This window comes from Protopterus annectens, chromosome 1.part0 (assembly GCF_019279795.1).
Source record: "Protopterus annectens isolate FY-2018-M chromosome 1.part0, PAN1.0, whole genome shotgun sequence".
NCBI classification, from domain to species: Eukaryota; Metazoa; Chordata; order Ceratodontiformes; family Protopteridae; genus Protopterus; species Protopterus annectens.
Window position 1 is genome coordinate 472,765,821 of NC_056725.1, and position 25,994 is coordinate 472,791,814.

Here is a 25,994-nt window from a genome sequence, read left to right on the forward strand (position 1 = left end):
GATCCACCATCTTTACTCGGAAAATTGCCAGCGTTTTAGAATATCATGGACAGAACAAAATGTTTGGCCAAAAGTGACACATGAGTATGGACTACATAACAAAATGAATGTTGGCTTACTACAGTCATTTCATATCTGCTACAACCATCATGCTTTAGATATTTGGTGGCACTGAATCTATATGGCAGGCTGCAGCACAGACCTCTTTGCACACTCCATCCTTCTGCATTCTCCATGGTAGTAGTGAGCTGTATCACCAGTGTAAGTGTGCAGATCACTACGGCTAACAGATTGTATTTTGTGTGTCTTACTGTGCAAAGCAGTTGTTCTGGCACTGCTGTGCACTGAATGCAGATGTAGCGTTAATTTATACTACACCATCAAACCAGAGGGATGACTTGCCTGAAAAAGTCTAGAAGCTGTATTCATCCTTGTCTCTGGGTCTACACGCTATGATCTAAATGGAGTTACTACCCAGCTATCTCAACAGTGCAAAGACAAAGACAGGACTGAGGCACTTCCGTGGAGACCCTTTGCTACAAATGGTCTGCATCAGCAGCCGTGTAATAAAAAAAAAGGAAGATGACAAGTGTAGCCTTAAGTAAAAGTGGCAGGGAGGGGACATAGTAAAAGCTTTTAAGTACCCCAGTAGAATCCATGGAGTCTAAGTTGGTACAGTGCAAGAACAAACAAAAATAAATAAAGGATTGAATAAGAAAAAAAAGGAGGTGGTCTAAGAATGTAAGGTAGGCAATTCAGGGGAACTCTAAAAAAATTATTATTTTACAGAAGGGGTGGTAGAGAACTGAAAAATCCTTCTTAAAAAAGTTAGCAGGTTTACAAACGGTCACTAAATTCAAGAGTACTTGGATAGGACAAGCAAAAGGTCATCTTTATATGGGTGATATGTTAAGCTGGATGTTCACTTTATCCAGTAAGTGAAGGGCAGACTAGATCGGTGATGTTGTAATGATTTGCTGCCATAATTATTGTTTGTGTTTCTTTGAGAAGAAGTATTAACATACTTTCAGTGTGTAGGCTGAGATAGAAACACTCAGGTCAAGGAAGAGTTAATGTGGAAGGTAGAAGTATGTCTGTGTTTATTAATAATAATAAATAATAATAATAATGATCAGCCCATTGGTGCAAAAATTAGATTTATATGGACCCATGAGCAGCAGACCTCAAGCATTTGTGGATGCAGTCAAAGACCGACTGGCATTGATTCAAATTCTTCTGCCTTTCATACAAGGAGGGATAGACAAAACAACACATGGATAATACATTCCTCTGGTACTCTCCTCACAGGAAACCAGTCATTGCCATACTAACATTCCTTATAACATATGTTATCTCCTGTTGTTTCTATGGAAACTAAGCTGATAAACTCAGCTACAGGGCATTGTGATCACCTGGTACATCTTTGCTGTGCTATAGTAGTCCACCAAGTACTGTTGAACCCAGTTTGGTTGCTTCAGGAGCTAACAGGTCTGCTAATGTATGTAACTTGCTCCAACTAAGCTGAAAGACCACATGTTCAGGACCTGTTCCCACAATTATTAGAGAAGCTCATACCTGCAGAAACTAATGTACACATATTGTTGGTATGCAATTTCTAGGAATTAGCAGGCAGCCAAACATCACCTGAATGGACTACTGACTTTCTCACCTGCAGACATAAATCATTAAGATCATTCCCCTTTTCCCATTTTACATGGGGTCAGGCTGTTGCATCAACTGTCACCACCTCTCTCAGTATAGAGACACTGGTTGTACCTTCTTTGACAGTCAGGCATACTTATTGCAGGTCTTCTCTCACATAATCCATCCATGTTTTAGTGGGCATCTTTGGTTCCTCTTATCTCCTTCCTGTCTCACCTAAATCTGCTTTTTTCCAATTAGCAGTCTGCTTTCCATCACATGACTAAATCAAAGTAATCTGTTCTTCTTGACTTTCTCTACAACTGAGGCTACTTTAGCTTCTGCTATGACGTCTGCGTTACTGTATCTGATTAACTGTGGATATCTTACTGCCAATCTCAGGCATTTCATCTCCAACACCTCAAGCTTCTTTAGCTACTCTACCTTCAGTGCTCAGGATTCTGTAGTACAGGTCACATCACTACTTTGTACATCTTACATTTCAGCTTCTTTGGCACTCTTCTGTTGTGTACTATCCCTGGCACTTTCTACCTGTTGGATGCAAAGCCACTGCTTCTAGCTTTGACACCCTCTTTCAGACTTCCCTTCTCCTCAACCACACTTAACAAATACTTGAAGCTGTTAACTTGTTCCACTGTTTCCCTTCTGTCTCAGTTTTCAGCTTCTTCTGATTCCCCCATTTGCCCATATGACCACCATCTTGTCTGTACTCAGGTTTCACTCCTTGTCGCTTTGGTTTTGCATATCAGTCCCCTGTCATTTGCTGAAGTTCCTACTCAGTGTCTACTTGTAGTGCATACAGCAGCTTTGTTGATCTGTCCCCTCTGACCTGTTTGCTGATGCAGTTCATCACCAGTATGAGTGGCAGTAGGCTCAGAGCTGAGCTTTGATGTACACCCACTCCCACAGGTAACCTCTCTGAGAGTCTTAACACAGATAATGCTTGTGTCATTGAGCCCTTGTACATAGCCTGTACTAATTCCGTCAGTGTTTTCAGGACTTCATATCATCACAGGAACTTCCCAAATCAGCTTTCTTGTGACCTTCTTACCTGCTTTCTCCAAGTCTAGGAATGCCCATTTGGACTATTTCTTCCTCTCCAGCTTCTTCTCTGCTATCTGTCTCACTGCAGATATGGGGTTGGTTGTACTCCATCCTGATATGAATCCAAACGACTCATCTTCTATCTTACTTTCTAGTACTATATGTATTTATCGGTCACCTTCCCCAACGCTTACATTTTGTACAGTATCACCAGGTGAGGTGGTAGCGGTAAACTGTGACATTACATTTTGTATCTGGTTGGCTGCCAGTTGAGTGTAATAGGTGCTGCTTTGAAGCAGCATACCAGCCCACAGTAAGGATGATAAGCAGACAGAAATGACTACACAGTGAGAGGAATTGTGACAGAAATAGATCAAAAAGAAGACAGTAAAAAATGAATTGTTTTCTACAGGAGTATACGGCTAAGTGGACAACCTGGATGAAAGATGTAGAGGAAGCTCAAAAGGTGGTCAGTATTGCAAGTGAAAGTTAAAGCTCTGTATGGGCTGTTTCATAAAGATGCAGGTTAAATAATTCAGCAGAAATGGTTTAAACGCTGCTGTACTACCAAATATTAAAATGTTTTTACCATTGGTATATTTACAGCACTGTAAGTGCTGCTCCTGATGTATTACATTGTGAAGCAGGTTAGGAAATACTGGTGTGCTATAAGCAAGGACTCCAGTCACATATTAGCTGAGCTGAGAGATAACAACATCATTCTTACCATTCTATAATATATTATTTGGTCCTAAGCTTTATAAAATTGTATAAAGTTTTACATATAATATTCTGTCTTACCTGCGTATGCATCCGTGTACAGTAATGGCACTTCCTTGTCATGTGGAATGTGGAGCCATTAGACTTAACACCGGGCTACATGACAATCTTTGTCATTTCACAATTATGCACACGCATCCTTTCACTATTTGTTTCCTAAACAAAGCACATTCCAGCACAGAAAATTCATTCTGCCTGACTTGAGTGCTTGAAAGCATGGTATAAACTCTGTTCTGTCTTTTTCCTACAGCATAGTGCAATAAGGTATTTTTTTTCTTTTTCTTGAAGTATAAGTGGACTTGAGGTGAGCATCAAATTCACCGCCACCACTCCGAAAAAAAAAACAGCTGTGTGACCTAATGTGCATATGATTCCTTAAACAACAACATAATACCTTTTGTGTATAGGCGAAAGTCAGTGGCCCATCATGGATACTTTTGGTTCCCTGTTTTTCCCTAGAAGTTATACGCCATTAACATATGTTTATTAGTTTTTAGATGTATGTGGGCAGGGTCACTGGATACGAGTATCTTTTACCAGACCTGGAGCAAGTTACATGTGTTAGTTGAGGCATTAGCTTCTGAACCAACCAAACGTAGATCAACAGTACTCAAAGGACTTTGTAAGACACAGGTGTACAGAAGGTAAGTCAGAGTACCCTGTATGTGGTGATCATTTTGTGCAGTAAATACAAGGGTCTCTAGACCTGTATTAACATAATATACCTTCACCTGCTCTGGTATACACTCCCCGAGCAGGGCATAGCCCTAGTGTGGCATATGTATCAAGCCTTCTTTTATCCTTTCACTCCCACCTCTACACGTAACATTTTTGTACATTTATTTTTTGGGGGCTGTTCCAGTTGACTCATACTGCATAAGAAACTGGTATGGGATTTGTTGCATCTAGTTACCATTAGCAATGCTCTGATAAGGGTTGTTAGAACTGGGAAGGAAAAGTGAGATCCTGTGGCAACTGAGTTAATGAGCTGCTGGTTATAATCATACAGTAAATAAGTAAATACTTTACTGTTGTTTTTTACTTTTTTTGTTTGCCATTCTAGTGGCTCTCATTTTAGAGGGTTAGCATTTATGAAAAAAATAAAGAGAAGGCATGTCTGTAACCGAGAATATACTGCTTGTGAGAGACTGTTTTAAAGACTGTACAGGGGCATAGATAGAGCAGCATCAATTATGCCATTTCCTAGAGTATGCGAATAGGTACCTTTAATCACAGAGCTAAAATTTGTGAATGAAAAATTGAATAAACTCTCTACCCTGCATATTGCCGACATTGATTGATACTTGGTAAATTGAATCGAAAAGACAAATACGAAAGCTAAGTAATGTAGTGTCAGAAAGTTTTCATGTAAACCCTGCAAAGAGAGTGTTGTGCAGATAGGTAACTGTTTATCTTGTGCAGTTGTGATTAATCTTTAATGCAATGAGAGCCCTTAAGTTTGTGTTTTACAACAAGCTAATTAGCCTTACTGTTTTTCTCTGGCCTTTTAATACCTCCTGCAGACAGCCGTGGTAATGGCATTTAGCTGTAGTGACACTTAGAGTGGTGAGAATAATAACACTGCACCTCTGCCACCTTCTCGCTGGTGTTTGCTAGGACATGCTGCACATAGTCATGTGCTATGTTAGAATGATACTGACGCTAGTGCTGGCTGCATTCCCACCTCTGCTTGTCCAATCCAGATGTAAGCTGCTACTTTAGCTCATCCTTTGTAGCCATAGTAACCAAGCTCACTCCCCCAATATTATCATTTCCTCTACCTATAATATCCTCATTGCATGGGAGTCATAGCAACGCAGCATCTTCTCCCACCTCCACCCACCCCCCTTTGGTCTCCATGACAACTGAGTTCAGTGGATTCTCAATCCCTTTAGGGATGTTGCCAGTTTTCAGCATTCTTTATTTGGCATCACTGAGCTTCCCCCAGTGTGTAAAGAAAGTGCAGAAATATTTGTTTTAATAAAGCTATGGATGGATCCTTGGAAGAATTTTATTTGCTTTTGTAAATATAGAACTCTCAGTGAGACTTTACAGACAGTGATCCAGTATGGCTGTGGAGGAGAGAAGAGACAGTGGATGAAAGTCAGCAAGCAGTGCAAAAACATCCCAGATCAGGACTTCGACACCAGCCCAAAGGATTCAAATATATCTGCTGTGGTTTGACCTTTGACTTGGGTACAGATGTCACCATGACAACAAAAGGGGAAAGAGAACGATGCACAGAATATTTGACAGTTATCTCTGTTTAACTACAGACAAAAAGAGGGAAGAGAAGAAGCTGAAATGTATTACAGGGTCAGAAACTGGGAGCAAAACAGAAATTATTACCATGAAGTATAACCAGAAAAAACAGGGACAGAGATTGCAATAACTTTAAAGTACAAAATTGTTCCTAAAATCTGCTTGATTGCTATTGGCAGGAAAGAGCAAAAGATATGTCATTAATAACAAAGATAAAACTAATAAGTTAAAAGACTGACTTTACCTCATTTTCTACAGACTGTAAAATAATAGGAACATCACTAAAATTAATAATAAAACATGCCTGTTTCAACCATCCAGAACTGGCAAAGTGGACAACCTTCTGGCTATCGTCGCGACTATTACACAGGAAGGATCAATTTCCATGTTTCATGAAAATTATAGCAGAGAAACTTTCATTTGCTGTTGGTAGTCCCTGCTATTTCTTCCCTACATCTGCATGTCAGTAGCCAGCAATTTCTTTTTCCTTTTTCTTTAAATTGATTACATTTGCTTTTTTCCATTATTGCAGTAAGTTCCTGCTCTTTTTTCTTCATGAACTCTCTGATATGGCACCATCCTGTGCAGACATTTTTATGCAGATGGATTCAAAGGCATTCATCAAAAAGGGATATAGATACTTGACTGCTCACTCCCAGCAACCCACAGTTTTCAAATAAACCATCAGACTGCTGAAATACTAACAGTGGAGGGGGAAAAGGGTGAGACACATATGTGTATGTGTGTGCACGCGCACATGTGTGTATGTTGTTGTTTCGTTAGTGGAAGACCCCTTCTGCAGTGTTCTGTCACTGTCGCAGACAGCCAGCTGTAAAAGCGAAAAATCTGCAAGGAAAACAGACCTAAGAGGAGAAGAAAACAGGCTAAGAGAAAGAAACAAACACATACACACATGGACCTCTGGCAGACACATTGCTGAGCCTTTCATTTGTACCCAGAACTTCCTCACTTCATATCTTTGTTTACACTGCAAGAAATCAGAGGAAAGAAATCTTAGCAATGTGGTGCTTGCACTGTACCTCCGAGAAGACCCAAAATCTTCTCCAACAAAAACTAAGACACTGGTAAGTTCAGGCCTGGTGTCATACTGTGTCTTGCAGAAAATGCATGGTATACGTGTGTCACATTGTGTCTTTCAGAAAAAGCAGAGTATAATTATCATCAAGCATTTATTATAACGATGCAGACAAAATACAGGAGAGTCTAATTTGTTTAAGTTTTTTCAAGTAGAACCATTTGGTATGCATTCTGTTTTGTTTTGTTTTTTTTCAGGGTATTGCGGGCCATTCTTCTAATCTTATTTCTTATTTTGAGGAGCGAAGCAACAGGAGACAAAATGAATGAGTTTTGCTATTACTTGCACTTTGCATGTTTAAGGATGCAAAGACTGGACTCAACCCTGAGACTGTTATTGAGTCAGTTATTCTATTGTGTCTCTCTTGTCCTGAACTGATTTTTTTTTAAATAAAGTTAAGAATGCAAAGATTGATCCAAAAAAAAAAAAACATTTGTCAGAATGCTGCAAACATTGTAAGTGACTTTAGCTGAAGGGCTACATTTGAAAATAAGAAAAAAAAGAATGGATATGTGTTTAAAAGCCCTTAGCATACATTCTGTAATCTTGTATTTGGGGAGACTGTTGAATTACCATACCAGAAGAGTTATTTTCTGGCAGGAGCAAATACTGTAAACACAGCAGGGTCTAGAAAGGGACCAATGTCCTCACAGCAAATGATATAGCATATCCTCCAGTAAACAAATAAATCTTTTTTTTATATTTCTGTTTTTGTCCCTTCTCTCTATCTCTCTCTCCATAACGCCATCTCTCCTGAGAAATGGTTATATGAAGTAGTTATCCTGCTACTCTCTCTTCAGTCTAAGTGTATGTGGAACTCTGGATAATGCCTTTATTGTAAGATATAGTCCACTGTCCTTGTGACTTACCAAGCAGTAGTGGTGGCAGAGGACAAGGTGCCAACATCTAACCTTTTTTTGCATTTTGGGCTTACCTGCATTTTCTCCTTTCAAAACTGCATGGAAAGATGCAGAAGCATGCATGAAAACTGTTTCTGCTCATGGGTATTTGTTACCTATATTTCCCCTCTGCCATATGAATGCTTCTTTATGCCAGTTGCAGAATAAGAAAGGATACCATCCTCCACTCCTAAAGCAGCAACGATTCTCCTATGTGATTAGTAAGCCTGAGTTTAATATTCCTCATTTGCCAATTCAGAAGCAAGTGTTTAGGTGATAACAGGTGAAGTTTGATAGGATGTTTTTATGACATTTGTCCACAGGGCTGGCTTAGCTGTCTGTTTGGATTTCTTTTTTATGGTGGTAAGCACTGCTGTCTTAACCAGATTTAAATGTACAAGTGATAACCAGTAGATAAGGCAGAATGGGTTCAACTACTAGTTCCAATAAACATTTCATGGTCCTCAGTGCAGGGATAGAGCTACACTGAAAGTTATATCATTGGAGCCTTATTCTGACATATTAAATTCATAAAATGTGCCTCAAGACATCTTTCTAAAGATTAATCAAGAACCATACCTGTTCTGTTGGTCTTGATAGCACCACAGATAGTTACAGTAAAACCTCTCTTAGCATATCAGCTGTATGACATAGAGGGATGAAGCCCAGATACATCTCAGACAATTTAGGCTCAGCTAGTGGCTTGGCCACTGGAGGACCAGATGTGGGGGAGGGAGGAAGCTGACCCTGCTTGCCTTTCTCAGGGGGAGGGGACAGATAAAAGGGAGACATGATGGGGAGCACACCCATTGCCTCTCTGTTGGCAAGGAGAGGCAAGAGGTACAAATCCAGGTAGAGTTCAGGTGAAGGCTATGTGGTCTGCATCATTATGGAGGTCAGGTTCGCCCCCACACTATAATGCTGTACCAGCTCAGGCACGACATTATCTGGCACTTTGGGCAATTAGGGAAAAGCAGACAACATACAGCCAGTTACAGCAAGATGGGACAAGTGCATCCATTTCCTCTTCTCAGTCACTTAGAATCCAAGGCTTGGTAAGTGATGATGCCCTTTTATCTGGAATGAGACCTACCTAGCAAAAGATCATGCTAAGGTGATCCCAACTGCAGTAGCCCCCAGCAAGAATGGAACAGTAGGATGCGCGGGGGCTCTGAAGTCCATGGCAGGTGGCTCTAATGATACAGACCCCAAGGGATGAACCAAAAACAAATTTGGGTTGCTGTTCCATAGCACTATGACCATCTACCCTATACATCAGCAAAGCATGCTAGATGAGATCACATTTTTTGTGCTGCGAATTTTAATTGAGTGATACGCTTTAGTTATTTGTAGGGCAAACAATAGTAATCAGGTCAGGCATGCTTTTAATGTGCACACAATTATGGATCAAGTCAGGGGGTCATAAATGCACTGGACAACAGCACAAATCTTACACAAGTTTATAAATGGTTTTGTTGAAAACTCTGTGTGGCACTGTTGCGACCATCGGGAAGGCAGAGTTTCTGAATTTTACTAATAATCTGAAAAAAAAAAGAAAGAAATCTTTGTGGTACGGTACTACATTAAAAATTATTTGAAATGAGATATCTATTTGCCAATTGCCCTTGGAAAAATCAAGTGCTGGGCAAGTGAGACTAAAATACTGCTGGGGGTATGCAATATGTGCTGTCTTTTAATGTTGAAAAATCATATCTAAAAAGTCCATAATGTGTTTTTACTCAATTAGATCATGTTTTAGCTAGTAAAAAAAAAATCAAAGTTTTATGTTGCAGCTAGTTAAAGAAAAACAGATTTAAATATTTACATTGCAAATGGATTATTAATTTGGAATCAGTAACAAGAACGTGGCGACACTCCCAAACCCTCCAGAAAGCTAAACAAAATCAAGATGCTTATTTTCTAAGTAGCCGTGTATATGTCAGCCATCGTTCGCTAAGAGGCCAGAGATGTTTGTCCTAGTGACACACCAGTCAGATGTCTTTCTGTGTCTTTAATCCAAGTTCAAAACAAATGAGGCTGCCCCATGGATTGGCTAGGGTGGGGGGAAATATTGCTACTGAGTTTTGAGAGTTATCAAAAAGCAATGCATTTAGAACAAGAACAGGATAAACAACACCAGTGCACTGTCATAGACAAAGTGCTAACTACAGCCCAGGTAACCTGGGTTTAGTTAGAGTCTCTGGCATGTGAGGCACTGGCAGGGAGGGATGGGTATGCTCATCCAGGAGAAGGCATCCATCAAAGACACTCATTGAAGGGAGGCGTGTTCCACAGCGGGGAGTAGCCCTCAGATGTTGTCAACAAATGCAGGGCTGCGAGATAGTGAAACAAGGGTAGGTCATAATATTACACCATCTCAGCAGCAGACGCAGTTGCCAGCATCATCCCCCAGGATGCCCTTAAGATCCATGCTAGCCTCAGCTCACTTGGAGAGGTCCAGGATGTAAGGAGAAACAGGTAGATCCCACAGTGGAAAGAGGAACTGGGACAGCTTGAATGGATGAAGCAGGGAGGGGAGAGAAGGAAAGGATAAACCTGGCATAACTGCTTGCACAATACATTCATAAGAATACAATGGCAACCAACACAAAAGAAAATTAATTTTGCTGTGCTTGAATAAGTAGCATCTTCAGTTAGCATAAACAAGTGATAAACCCTAAGTTGTAGTGCACTACACTGATGAGCATACAGCTTGGTATACAATGTTTGTACAGGAGAATACATGATGCAGATATGTACTAATATAATACACGCACATATCTTAATACATGAGTCCATACCTTGGGATGGATTACGTACCATATAAAATGTTCAAACTTATATTTGAGGATATGCTGAAAATATACACTTTGTTCCATGATGTACTTTAAAGAACCACAAAGGAGTATGTTATACCTTTTTGAGAAACATTTAAAAATATCAAAAAGAGAAAAATAAATTAATCTTTGAATAAAGAGATTCTGGGATATCAGAAATCATAATCTTGATGCTTCAGTGTGGCTGCCATAGTTGTGAAGCAGCTTAATTTATTCATTTTTCTGATACCTGGTTTATCATGTTCATGTTTGCATGGGAGCTAGAACCTGTCCCATCAGTTATAGGTATAAGGCATACATTAATTCATAGAAAAGAAGCCAGTCCAATGTAGGGAGCACACACATACCTTTGAGAAGATTTGGAGGCTTAGCAACTTCTCTATTAACATGTTTTTTGGATGTGAAAGGAAATTTCAGACCTGAGAGAAAACATTGATAGACATAGGAAGGACATGGTCTTTGTACAGAAGGCACTATGACCAGGAACTAAACCAAAGTGCTATGGAATAGCAGTGATAACCACTGCACTACTGTGTTGCCCATATAATGTTCTTTATGGCTTTTCTTGCAGCATTGTATTTAAATATGTATTAGTAACTAACTAACTAACCTACAATCTTCTCTCAAAACACAACTTTCCTCTTGCTATAACAAAATTGCCAAGTTTGCTACCTCCCATAAGTCCTCCTCACACCACTGTTCGGCTCTCCACAAACTAAAATGGTTAGAACTACCCAATCACCTCACCTATGTCCAACTGACTCTTGCACACAAACTCATCTTCAATCCCTCCCTCTGTCCATCCCTTTCCTCTACCTTCAAAATGCACCTCCCTGATAGAATTCTAAGATCTAACAACCAAAACTTAATTGAACTGTATAAACCAATTCGTCCCCCTGGAAAAAATCTCTTATCTTACAGTCTTGCTCGTCTCTGGAACTCCTTACCCCCATCTATTCGTACCATCACAAATCACTTCTCATTCAAAAAATCCCTTCACTCACACCTAATTTCCCAGTGGGAATGCTCCTGCTCCCACCCAACATAATCTCCTCATACTGGGAATTTCCACTTCTCCTCCCCTATTCATAATGAGAATTTCTACTTACTCTCCTAAACTCATAGATCTTGCTCTTGCTTGTATTAGCTTTTTCTGAATACTTAAAGGTACCTAAGTGTAAATATACCCTCTGATGGAAAAGGTTCTCTGTTTCTATATTGAAAGGTTCTATGTCAGCTCATATACCTTTCTCTTGATTGTATTAAGCTACTCATCCTGAATGTATGAAAGATATCTCCAGTGTAACCCACCCTAAGTTGTAAAAGCCTCTCAGTTTCTATATTGTAAATTGTTTTCAGCGATACAAGATTGTAATATTTGTATATGTTTGTACACTAGTCTACTGTATTTCCAAGTCCATAGGAATTGTATAATTGAAACTAAATACCTTATTATAACCTTGCTAATTGTTTTGGGAGCTTTTCTCCCCAGGACTCCATTGAAAACGGGTTCTTTTGGCCCAATGGACTATCCTGGTAAACCAACTGCAAATAAATAAAATAAATTAGTTAATAAAGTCATTTTGTTATCCTGTTTTCAGTTTTTCGAGTACGTGATAGTGGGACCATGCCCCCCTCCCCCACTCTCCTGACTGATATAATCCAGAATGAAATGAGAAACAAGCAAAAAAAATTTCCAGTTAACTGAATTATGGCAAACTTTCTTACAGCTTACAATAACATTTGCTGCCTCCAGCAACCTGCTGTTTGTACATTTGGTCTACAGCATTTGTCTCTGGGGTCACATAGGTGACATTTTGGTGGCCCCTTCTGATTATAAGGCAATTTAAATTATAGCTAGGCTTAACATAAACACTGTCAAAACACGTATGTGTTGTGAAAAGTTTCATATGTAAATAGACTGTGGAGATCAGGACCCCCCCCCATGCATTTGTTTACTGTAATTAAATCTTTTATGCATCACTAATCTGTCACTCAGGTCTTCGTTTTTTAACGAGAAAGTTATATCTACTGTGGATCTCGAAAGACTTGATTGCAGAAGGAATCTGAAAAAAAAATGCTTGTTCTTGGGTTACTCTCCTTCGTTTACTGTTATGCAAGTTACCTCTGTGCTCTCTTGTCACTTATTACTGCAGAGTATTATTTTTTTTTTTCGCATTTTTGACAACTACCTCTTTGTTGGATTAGTCTTGAAAAAATAATCTTCCTTCACTAGATATCATCCAGTCCCCAAAATACAAAAAGTAAATAAAATAATGGACTTATATCACACTTGTCCCTTTCACCTTTCTGCTTTGCTTGCTGTTAACTTCAGAAGAATGAATAATACTAATGAAAACAACATAAATGCAGACAAAACTCAAACAGTATATCTTTAACTTCTTTTAAAAGGAACTGATAACATTAGGTGCTACTTTGAAGAAAGAACCTGTTTCTCCTAACTCCAATAAAATATATGATTTATGAAAAAATATGCAGCTGCACTTATGACTCCTATTTTTTTTATTTTATTAGACTGCTGCCTGGTAACCTTCACTGGTTATGTAGTGGAACTAGTGCATTCACTGAGGAGAGCAGGGCAGACCCTCACATCAGTGAGTGTGCAAGTCAGCCATCAGGTGAGGGTAGAGGGACAGAAATATAAAAGGCTCTCATGGCTTCCAGAATGGTTGTCGCACTATGACCTTCTCTAACCCAAGTGATAAGGAGCAAATGGGTACAGTGATGGTTGGAGCTAGACAATTGATAGGTGTGGGGCTACAAAAAATATAGTTCAAAACTTTGCTTAATTATTTAACTGACTTTTAGTTTCTGCATGGACACACTGTGACAAATATACCACATTTTTAGGAAAATCCTATGGATCCAAGTTTACCAGAAATGACAAAATTACAACAGGATCCAGAAAACTTTTACATTATTAATATAGGTGCCACAAATATGAATCAAACTGAAGATCATTATAGAGAGTTCAAATGCCAGCAGAAATTATTCACAAGTTCTAAGCTGTTATACATTATGAAACTTAAAATAACTTGATGATGCAGATATAAAAATAAAACTGAGGTGTGATACAGAATGCCAAATCATGGAAGGAACTAAAATTAGCTAATGAATAAAGGTGGCACCTCAGATGCTACAGTGTAGGATTAAGAAATGACAGACTTCCAGCGCACACCATTCCTCATAAAAGGTGAAGAAGCTTATTAAATTTGCCAAGGTTCAATGACTCATTGCAGTTTTATATCTTGAGAAGGAATGAATATATGTGAAAGACTGAGCTTTGATAACTATTATACATTTTACTACAGTTCATGAGTAGTGATTTAAGCAGATGTTTATAGTAGATATGGAACACAATTCTGGCATAGTTCATGAGTAGTGACTTAGGAAGATGTATATAGCAGATATGGAACACAATTCTGGCATATTCATACTGCTTAGAATTTTATTAATCGGTAAGGTCAAAAGAAAGTATCCCCCCTACACACTACCCCTGTACCATGTTTGAACTTAATTTGTTGCGTCTTTCCTCAAATAGTAGGAGACAAGAGCTGGGAGTTGTCCATCATCCCCGGCTATAGAAGTACAATTTTAGTTTTCTTGCATCTAGCATCCCAGTCCTGTTTTGGCCAAGCTGAAGTGTGCAGTGGTCACTAGTAAGGACCTCATGGACATTTGTGTATGTCGCAGTGTGTACCTTTGCAACCTTGTGCAGCTGTGTGCATGCATAGAACACATTTTGTCTTCATAGAACACTTGATCGACTTCGCCCTCCCGTTGTGCACATTTCTGGGATCTATTCGTACCCTCACTCTGAGTGGATGAGCCAGCAGTGACTGCTCATTCCTCCCTTCCTTTGCTATCCCTAACAGGCCAGGGCTAATCACTGGAACCTAGGTCACTCTGTCCTCTTCAGGGTTCTGTTCATCTGTGTCATGGAGCTGGCTGCATTTGCTTTATGAGGACTAGAAAATTGAGGCATGAGTCACAATCCCCAATCAAAAATAATTTAAGTAGTGTAGTTACTTCCCTCATCTACAATTATTATGCTGGTGTGAGGACTGCTTGAGGTCCAAGGGCCATGAGTTTGAAATCCCTGTTCTAAGACATGGCATTTCAAACCAGAGACAGTCTTCACCATCTTACACTGGATTACTTGTGTCTGACCATTAAACGTCGTCTCAGCAAGATCTACTCAAACTTGTGTAGTCACAGTGACACACGTACCTTGGTGTTTAGGTCTGATGTACCTCAAAAAATTATTAGCAGAACTGGAAAAAATATATCATTCTAAGTATTTTTGTTCAGTTGTGTACCATTTTGCCAGCAGTTGCTTCTGGTTCCAATAACTTTAGAGTTGGAGATCACAAGCAAAAGCAATTAAAAAGTCCTGTTCTTTCTACTGCTTTGAAAATACAAGCAGACATATCTGGTATTTTTTGTTGGTCTGTCTTTCTAGGTGTTACAAAGCAATTTACTTGATCCCTTTTGGAGATGACGGGTTATTTATATCATGAAATGCTCAGATTAACCCCACACTCCTGGAATAATGATAGATACCTCATGGTTGCATAAATACAAAGAAGGGAGAAATATCTCACAACAAAGGAACCAGTGCTAGCACACATTTAGGAATTGTGACGGCAGTGATTTTTTTGTGATTCAGGTAGTTGACACTCAAGCAATTTGATCTCAACTATCTGTAAATGTACCTATGGTTATAACAGCACCATTAACACGTTTTATATTTTAAGGTAACTGTTTTCTGATTCTTTCTCTTTTCTTCTGTTCTCTAGCAGATCTTTTAAATGTAATGTTATTGGGAATGAAATTCTTATTTCACTGAGATCCAGAGAATGCATTGCACTTTACTAAACAAAGAAACTCAGTCGGAGCCATTACAACTTGTCTTGTCATCAAAGTAAGCAGTATTTTGTAATTAACAAATGCTCTGCCACACTGTCAGGGTTATAGGAGAAGTACTAATATTTTCAAATATCTTTTTTATACCAACTAATTAGATATAGTGTCATGTAATGCTGTGAAACATGGAAATGGTTACTGTGCAAACAATGGTTAATAGGTTGAGATGCACTTAGTAGGCTACTCATCTGTGACGATTTTAAGCCTAGCTTTACATTCCCATAGTAGCTTTTAGCCCTTCTGTTTTACCCAGGGAGTGGGCACTGGGCAGAACAAGGAAACGTTAAGAGATTTACTTGTTTCCCCTATCCTTGAGGGACATGGGTGCTAAACCAGGGGTGAACATCCATTCATCCATATTACATTTGAATAGAGTAAGAAAATTACTTTATTTTTATGTGGAGTGGAAGGCTGTTCCATAGAAGAGATGTTCTTTCAACATGTTCCAAAAGAGATTGAGATCCTTTGAGTAGATGTTCACATTAACATTGGACTTGCAAATGTGCAATAGGTCTAACAGGATAAGGTCTGTTGAGGCTGTATACTCAAGGGTCAAAACTCAGTAGTGTGCAGGGTACTCAGAAGAGGTGCAAGGCTTCCAGATGGTCTGCATCATTTTATGATTTAGGCCCTTGATTTTTTTTTTTAATTAGAAAGGATTGCAATTGCCCCAGCTGTGACAATTGTTTGAAGGGGCATACCAAATGGGGCATTATATGCAATGATCAGCCTGAAGAGAGCGGAGTACAGTGGCATTATTACATCCCTGGACCTGGACACAATACCTTTAGATATAAGCTTTGCAATGAAAAAGGACTTTCTTACAACAGTGGATACATGGTGAAAGAACAGTTCAGTGTTGACATAGGTTCCCAGATCCCTGACTACAGGATCATAAACTTTCAAGAAGCATGCCACAGAACTAAAACTGTTTTTTTTTTTTTTTGCTTCTAGATGGCTTCAGTGGGTAAACCAGAGGCATCCCATTTACTGGAGATGCTTGGGTTAATAGACCAGTAATTTGATGAGATCATTTATTAACAAAGATATTTGCTTAAGCATAACTAGTGTTTGGCACCAGTAAATGTTAGAGCTGCTTGTGACTCCTGACTTATGGTGAGTACTAACTAAAATAATTTGCCATGTATGTTTCTTTTTTTTTTTACTTTACCTACTCTGAACAGCTCTGCCTGCTACCACTACAATGTATTTCAGTAACAAAGAATGTTATGGGAAGAAAAGTGTTATAAGCTAACCATTGATATGTCACTGTAAAAAGTTTAAATGTAGCTCTAATTGTATGGAAAATCCTACACAGTGAAGAAAAGTGACCCAGTCTCAACCACAAAAGTTAATTATCAATAACAATAGATGTTATTGAAAGAAAAGTTACAGAAGCTAGCACACTAACCTCTTACTGTAAAACATTTATAAGCATCTCTAATTATATGGAAGATACCATGCAGTGAACAAAACTGGTGTAAATTTAAACACAAAAGCTGAATGTTGTTTAAGAAAGGAGTCAGCCTTTTCTTATTAAGCCCTCACGAATCCTTAAATTCTGATGGCTGGAGTATTCCTGATTTCACTATTTTATCTCAGTCATTCCCTGAAATGATAAGTTAAACCCTTGTAGAGCAAGAATTTAAATGCTAAAAGAAAACCAGAATTGAGCCATGAAACTCACAATTGAGGAAGCAAAAAATTTAGTCAATATAGTAAGACTTGAAAGAATATACTGGAAGCATCACAGTGGAAAATGAGTCTCACACAGGACTAAGACTTGGACAGCCAATATTTGAAGCCTTGAAAACTGCTGATGTTCTTCATTATGTCACTGTTACAGTAACCTAAGTTATATGGGTTATATTCTGCACAGGACATAATGGCTAACCAACTTCCAAAGCTTTTGGGTACCTTCCACGTACCTGGGTGGTTGATGACTCGAGTAGCCAAGGGGGAAAAATCAGAGGTCTGGGTACCAAGCCCTTCAGAGCTTTCCTATTGCTGAAGAACTCTCCACTTGCACACTTTTGAGGTTCAATGATTGGCTAGTATATCTCCATTGCTGGTCAGATAAGTTCCTTTCAGGGGAAAAAAATCCACTTTTTTCTCTTTGAGAAAAACAGTAATTTTGTGGAATAATTGTTTATTGCTAGGTTTTACTCTTTTTTTGGACTGTCCTGAGACTGTCTTATCAGATGAACTACTATGTTTTTAATTTACTGTTTTAAGTGTAAACTTTTGTTTTTAGCAAGTTTGCTTTACCTTTTATTAATAATAACTTTAGAAAATTTTGGTGGGGGCTGGATTAAGTTTATTTTGTGCTTGTCATTGTGTAATTTTAAAAATTAATTTTTGGTACTTGCCTTTTACCAGCTATTGCTTACTGTGATTCAGGTTTCTGTCTCAGCTTACATCCAAAAACACCCCCCCCCCTGCAAGTCTCAGCTTAACCACGGAATAGATTATAGTTTCCAAGGTTCTTACTTCCTCTGGACACTAGGAAAAAAAAATTAATAGACAGCCTTTGCCAGTTGAGCAATCTCAGCCAAGGATATGTGACTCTGCAGTGACCATTTGTGTTCCTTAGACCACAAATATTTTTCCATGGTTTCCTGTGGAGTAGTCTTTTCAGCCACGATGGACTGGGTGTTAGACACATCCTCTACAGCTGTTGGAGTGTCCTCAGTGGGCTTGGGAGAACCAGTCTTGTTAGTTGTGGAGGAAGGAGCGCAGACTTCTTCTCTGCCTGGCCAGACAAAGATATCTGTTTCACACGGTCATGTCCCAGATTCTATCGATATTCCTTGGAAAAAGAAGAATTACATTAAACATTTGCATTCCCCTGTCTCTGATACTCTAGATAGGGATGATTTATCGGGCTTCACTCAGGATCTTATCCTACACATTCTGCTTTTACTGGTGAGAGAAAAATAAATTCTTCTATTTGTGAAGATTGCCAATGTGATGAACAAGGAAAAGAATTGGAGGGAACAATTTCAGTTACTTCTCCTCAGGCAACTAATTCTAATTCTAAAGAAAGTATTTCTTCTGATTTTCCCAATGAAGAATTTTCCTTTTTATTAAACCATCTCTGGAATGAATTAGTATTTTCAATAGGATCAAATGACATTCCAGTTTATTTGAAAAATGTTACAATTTATTATACCTGGAATTTCCTCACCCTAGGATATTTTTATTACAGCCTCCAACATGCCTAACAGCCAGCTTGCAGCCCACAAGAAGAAATGTTGAGTGTATAAATTGCCTGTGTAAAAGATTTCCTTCACAGACTGAGTTTCCAAGAGAACATTGAAAAATTTGACCTAATTCCATCCCAAAGAATAGTATTATTTGGGTGTGTCCTGGATACACCAGTTCAAAGACCTTTTCTCCCACTAAAAGCTAGATTTAAATCTAGTCCACTCAATCAAGGAGTAATGATAATGATGATTTGTTCTAACCAGACTTCTCAAAACATTCAATTTTGCCTAAAATCTGTATGGTCCCAGCATCGACACCCCCTGAATTCTCATATTCTAGTTTTTAGATTTGTAAAAAGGCAACTTTGTTGGAGAGAGCATATTTAACTGAATCCATGTCTCTCGTTCTCTATTCCAGCACCACTAAAGTCTGTTACAACAGATGCCTCAGACTTTGTTTGGACAGCTGTGTCTTTGAGGTAAAAGTGTGGGGTCTTTGAAAAAAAAAAAAGACCGACAAAAACACACAAACATCAAAAACAGATGTTGGCAGTAATAAATGCACTCAACTCTCTCAATAATCTGTGATCCCCAGGACCTTTACAAGTGAACCAGACAACACCCCAGTGATGTGGTACATAAATGGGGTGTCCAAATCATACCCGCTGTGCAGTTTAGCCATGGTAGCCTGAGATATAGCAGTTCAGCACAATCTCACTCTACAGGCTTCTCTTTTGTGGCAGACAAGTTGAACAGGACCAGGACAGACCCTCACAAATGGAAATTAAATCAGGGAATCTTCCAGTATTTGACCCAGCTGTGGGGAACACCTCAGATAGACCTGCTTACCTCCATTCACAACAAACAACTAGAAAAATTCTGCTCCAGGAATCCTTGCAAGGAGCACTGGAAAGTTCTCATTTTCTTGGACAGGAATGTTCCTATATGTCTTTCACACTACCTTAAAAAGACATTCTTCAGTTATTCTATTTTCACTTAGTACATCATAACTCTGTAAGTACACAGCATTGTATCAGAAAGCAGGCTGAAGTGTAACTGAAAGTGTGAGGTCCCATCTGCTCATATTATGATATTGTGATAGTATCACTTGAAAATTATGTATTCTACTAGTAGTGTGTCTCTCTCTGTTGATGATATCTGCTCCTGTTGCTCCTTCAGTTTGTGTCATGTCTGAAAAGGCCTTTAGGCAAGTTCATTTACTTAGCTAACAAACAAATAAAATAAAATAAACAAGTAAATATGGTTACAAAATATACAAAATAAAATATACCCTGGGAAGTCTGCTTTTCTAAAACCCAAAGGTGACTAGATTAAGCTCAGCTTCAGTAAACAGTTCATATATTTAGAATATCACTTTACAACTAAACCCTCTTTTTTGTGCGTAGGGGGAAGGTATCCTTATTTTCAGCATTCAGTGACCCCCCCCAGATTTAATTGTATTACTAGCAGGGATACAATGGGTATGACATTCTGCACTTTCGGGTGGGGGTACCTTAAAAAAACACCTCTTCATTCCATTTGGCGAAATGTGTTTTTAATCACATATTCGGTCTGAACTCCTTTTTTCTCCAAATATTCTTTTCTGAAAGTTCTAGATTAGGGAGAAGTGCCATAGAAGATAAAATGCTTTGCTTTGAAGTTAAAGCAGGATTAGACACTTAAGACAACACCTAAATCTGCATACACAACTGACCAGAGTCCATTTCATCAAACAAGGTCTGCAAGTATGCATCATGGCATTAAAAGTAGTTGCAGTTTAAGTGGCAGCTTAGTTATATTGGTTTTGAATGCTGTAGTTTCCGCTTATAAGTAAAACATAGGTCAAAACAGGTGGGGTTTGAGTTTTCATTTAAGACTTCTTTCTTTACTGGTTTACATAAATGATGTGATTGTGTAACAAAAAATAATTCCTGGATGAAGAACAGTGACAAATAGTATTACTGTCAGAACTGAAAAAGGGCAGTTTGGGTCTTAATGTCATGGAAGAACTGTAAAGATGTAAAATATATACTTCAAGAGGACAACAAAATTAAGATGTTAGGTATTAATATGGGTCACAGAAAGCATAATAAAGCTTTGGAAGGAGAGGTTTGAGAAGGAGAAATAATGTTTACAGGTGGACGCATTTCAACATATCCTTTAGAAAGGATGTCTGTTTAATGAATTCATTGTTAGGAATATTAAGTTATTAAATTAGAGTTTTCTGTTTGCCAAAATGTTTAGGAAAAATAATTTATGTGTTTGTGTTTTTGGAGAATCGTGGTTAGACTCAATAAATGTGACATGTTTATACTTTTGTAGGACGCGGGAGCTTATGCCGGTGAACCCTGCTGTTTTTCTTATCTCTCTACATGTATTTCATGTATTGCACGACATTGTATGATATTAATGAAAATAATATGCTGAAGTAAGTTCTGTGGTAAGTCTGCTGGAGGGAAGAGGGAAGGAACCTGGTAAGAAAGAGTGTGTGTTTATGTGTGTCAAAGAAGTGCCATGTTACGGAAATTGGGCATGACTAATACTATTAAAATAGGAGAGAGTGGAATACCAAGGTAATGATGGAAAATTACACAGTGGAGTCTTGGAAAGATGCTGTGAAAGGAAAATCTGTGGCTCATACATTAAAGAGAAAAGATTTGTATCAAAATGGCATAGTGAGATTACCAGTTAATGACAGTGAAATGTAAAGAGACTCGAGAAATAATGCAGCTTGTTGCTGGCTGTACAGGTGAAGAAAATTTGGATCCTGTATTAATGGGATATAAAAGGGTACATGGTTATTAGGATATTGTTCTTGGTCAAACATTTGAAAAGTAGTTCAAGGAAATAAAGATGGGCATGTTATTATATGGCACTTATCAGGGCAAAGCAAGAATTGAACTATTAATTTTAGACAGAAGATAGTGACTTGCTTTTTTATGTTTGTTTTTTTTTGTACTGGCCAGTGTGAATATGAGTTATACAATGAAAAGAGGGATAATTCTGATGTGTCTTGAAAAATCAAATTATGATTGTAGCAAAAAGGGGTGGGGAAGGTAATTGTTTGTCTTTTCGGCTTTTCCCAGTTAGGGGTCAACACAGCGGAGCTCTGGTCCGCTAATGATTGGCAGTAGATTTTGTTATGGTGCCGAGTTGCTAGCCCGACGCCCAACCTTCAGCAAAGGCATGCCCAGTCACGCATGTCTTTCGGAGGCCACTCGACTGCAGGGAGGACATGCAGACTTCACACAGAAGACACTCCAGCTGAGAATTGAACAGGAGAACCTCTTGCTGTGAGGCAACAATGCTACCACTGTACCACCGCGGCTGACACATTGCATTTTAAATATATTCTTTCTTGTGTATGCATATTTTCTTTTTCTTGTAACTAATGTAAATGTTTCTGGGATATGTAAATTTTAATAAATTCACCAGCCTCAGAGTTGTGTATTTAAGTTAGGCTGTACTGAGGAAGAACATAAGGGTCTGTACTCCAGAAGTTAGAATTAAATGTATTTTGGTAACAGGGACTCCGCATTAGCAACTGCTCTTAAGTGTCAGTCATAACCAGATGACCTGATATGGAAGGTAACCATTTGAAATGTCAGAACACAGATTGCCAGGTCCCAAATTGTGGACAATGAAAGACTGAAAATTTGGACTGACATATAGTCTGAGACTGCTATTTCTCTGAATATTAATTTTTTTTGAGGTATGGCTATTCCCAGAGCTGGAATATATAAATTCAGGAGTGAGGGAAGCTTACTCCTCACACACACACGTCTGGAGGTCCTGGAGGGATTTGCCTCCCTGCAAAAAAGAAATTTAAAGAAGAAGAGCAGTCTTCAATATTTCCTCTTCTCTTTTATTTTCAGTCCTTTTTCTCACAATTTTTCTGTCTAAATGTTGCAGTTTGGTTCTTGTTTTGGCATGACATTTCAATAGGGAGCTCATATGGAAGTTAGGTTGACATGCCATTTAGGATGGTGGGCCCTGCCACAGAACTAAGAAGTAATTCTGGACATTTTAGCAGTACTAGCTTACAATGAGCTACATAAATGTTGTTACCCATGAACATTGCAACTTTGCTCAGTAGCTGGTTTCCGAGATAGGTGGAAAACTGTACCAGTCACCATCTCTGTTTGAGCACTTAGGAGAACATGGGATTTCAGGACTTACAGGACCACCATTGTCAGGTATACCTTCAGTGTCTGGAATGGGGTATTTCAGGACTTACAGGACCACCATTGTCAGGTATACCTTTAGTGTCTGGAATGGGGTATTTCAGGACTTACAGGACCACCATTGTCAGGTATACCTTTAGTGTCTGGAATGGGGTATTTCAGGACTTACAGGACCACCATTGTCAGGTATACCTTTAGTTTCTGGAATGGGGTATTTCAGGACTTACAGGACCACCATTGTCAGGTATACCTTTAGTGTCTGGAATGGGGTATTTCAGGACTTACAGGACCACCATTGTCAGGTATACCTTTAGTGTCTGGAATGGGGTATTTCGGGACTTACAGGACCACCATTGTCAGGTATACCTTTAGTGTCTGGAATGGGGTATTTCGGGACTTACAGGACCACCATTGTCAGGTATACCTTTAGTGTCTGGAATGGGGTATTTCAGGACTTACAGGACCACCATTGTCAGGTATACCTTTAGTGTCTGGAATGGGGTATTTCAGGACTTACAGGACCACCATTGTCAGGTATACCTTTAGTGTCTGGAATAGGGTATTTCAGGACTTACAGGACCACCATTGTCAGGTATACCTTTAGTGTCTGGAATGGGTGGAATTTGAGAAGGTAGGTTAGGCAATATTTCACTTAGACATTCCGTCTGGTCCCCTGTAGACAGAGAAAGAAGATTATTACATACACAGAGTGTAGGCAATTTTGACATAGCCTTTGCACAACACTGGTAATGTGCATCATACAAGGTGACAGTATACACTTGCGCAAGGCTTCTTGTGAATTGCAAAATGAAGAACAGTGTTGAAAGGTTCTACAAAGCTTGTTTGCAGTTCTGCAGTATGTATGGAGGAGATGTTGGAAGGGGTTGTACTGGTGTTACATGGTTTAGCCACTGTGCCCTTTCCTTTCATTATAGGCACATCACCACACAGTGTAGTCTGCTCCAGACAACACAAAACTGGCTACTGTATTTCACTCCAACATGCCAGTTGTGGAACTCTGTACTTGGCTATCTACATGAATTACTAACCCCATCTCTTATCCTCAAAGCAAACCAGTAATCCATAGATATTATTTGAATACATGATGTAATGAAGACTAGAGGTATAGTTGTGGAAAAGTGTATTTTTTGCCAACTACAATTAGCCATGTCTCCATTTCTGTATATGTATGATTTGATGTTTGACAAGCAGCTTCTCATAAAAACTTCTGTATTTTCAAATTCCAGGTTATATTGTATTTGGTACTGAGATTTTCCAGAGAATGTAACAAAAGTCTACAGAATGTTTGTTATTAGTGCTGTAATTCTGTTACGACCACTGATAATTTTTTAGTGTCATATTTGTAGCTAATGGTGGCATTCATTTTTTTTCTCTGAAATTAATGTCACAATGCATGCTGCTACAATATAAATCTGTTGTTGAAGAAATCTAGATGACGCGTTCTTGAAAAATCATCATTACAGGTTCTGCATATATTTGCTTTGGGTTAAGCTGGTTGTGTGCATTTCCTTGTCATTGTACAGCAATGTACCAAGAGTCATAATACTTATGAGCTGATATATTAAATAATCAAAGTATGGATCTGACACCATAGATTGCTTTCAGAACAGTGGAGAATATTCTATAGTCAACTTCTGTTGAAAAGCTACAGCATGCTGGAGGCATTGCACAGAAGTTGGGGTCATGTTCTTATGAATCTGTCTTGAGATAGAGGGTGGGAGGATGGCATAATGGTTAAGGTGTTTACTTTGCAGACACAAGGTGCAGGGTTTGATTCTCACATGGGGTAGTTGGCTAGGCTTAAAATGGCCACAAGGGCAGTTAGCCTAGTATAAATCTATGAACCTATAGGAATTAAATTTGTCCTTCCTTGGTAAATTCAGAGTAAGATATTATGGAACTGAGTCATGAGTGCTTCTGTGGTATAAGCAGTAAAAACAGAACTGCTCTGCTGTATATAAGGGCAAATGGTGAGAGGGAAACAAAGCTGATAAGGAAGCAGCATGCAACAGCAAGAGAGACAAATTCCTGAAAAGAATTTCATTCAGCCTCAAAATGTTTTACACTGTAAAAGATGACTATAAGAGAAATGCCACATAAGAGAAGAAACTGCTAAGTTATACTTTTTTAAAGTGTGAAGGTATGAGGATCGTTCTCTAGGGGGAAAATCCACTTTGAGGAAAGGAAATATTGTGTTTAGGGAAGTTGTCCTTCAAATATAATTATATTATATCCTAGCACTGCACAACTTAAAAGCAGCTTTCTAAATCAGATTAATGTTTTGCTGAAGATCCTGCATATCAATAGTGCACCAATGCTCTATAAAATGCAGATAAAACTGTTCTGTACTGGGTGGGCTATCCATGAAGTGTTAAGATTTTTGCTAGTGGTGTAGATTTGATGATCATGTAGAATATTAGTAGACTGCTTGAGACAGGAGGATTGTATTCCAGTTACAGAGTCTTTTCCCATTTGGGCAATGGAGGTTAGAAGTCAGAGACCAGCAGATGACTGTCCCTTGACTGAGAAAAATGTTGTAGTAATATGGCTAACACACTGATTGACAGAGCTGAAGTGGGTCATACAGCCAACTCCATACCTCTTAGGGTTACATGACCACACCAGTAAGCATGCACACCTGCATGCTGATAGTATAATGTCAACCCCCCAAAAAGACACCTTAAATAGTTTGCCAGAGAAGGTAATTCAGGCAAGACCAGAGTAGCCAGAACTAATTTAATAAGTGAAAGAAGGACCCTTTAATAGCATCCTGTGCCTTGTTTATTATAGGTGTAACCACACTATGTAGGCGTTGGTAAATGACAAGAACAGAGTGTGCATTTGGCAGACTCAGCATTCACTGCAGTATTTTTGATGCATTTAATGGTTTCATTGTTCAATTACTTCAAGACTGCAGAAACTTTCTCTCATATTAGAGCTCTGCTGTCATGTTTCTCAGTACTGTGGTTCTGATCAAACCTTTTGTTATACTGTTTGCATCTGAAATGAGAAAGTTGTGAGAAGAAAAAAAATGAATGTGTAAGGAAGTTTTGATT

At 38.7% G+C, this 25,994-nt stretch overlaps 1 protein-coding gene across 4 annotated transcripts in view; it reads left to right on the forward strand.

Moving 5' to 3' along the window:
* IQSEC2 (IQ motif and Sec7 domain ArfGEF 2) overlaps positions 1-25,994 on the forward strand; it is a 575,830-nt gene that overhangs the window by 87,415 nt on the left and 462,421 nt on the right. The window contains exon 1 of one of the 4 annotated variants that reach the window (XM_044060596.1): positions 5,437-6,833. The exons of the other annotated variants lie outside the window; for them this stretch is intronic. Coding sequence (XP_043916531.1) covers positions 6,769-6,833 — 65 coding nt within the window. The 5' untranslated portion in view covers positions 5,437-6,768. Of the gene's footprint in view, positions 1-5,436; positions 6,834-25,994 lie in introns of those variants that run through there. 4 annotated transcript variants of the gene reach the window in all.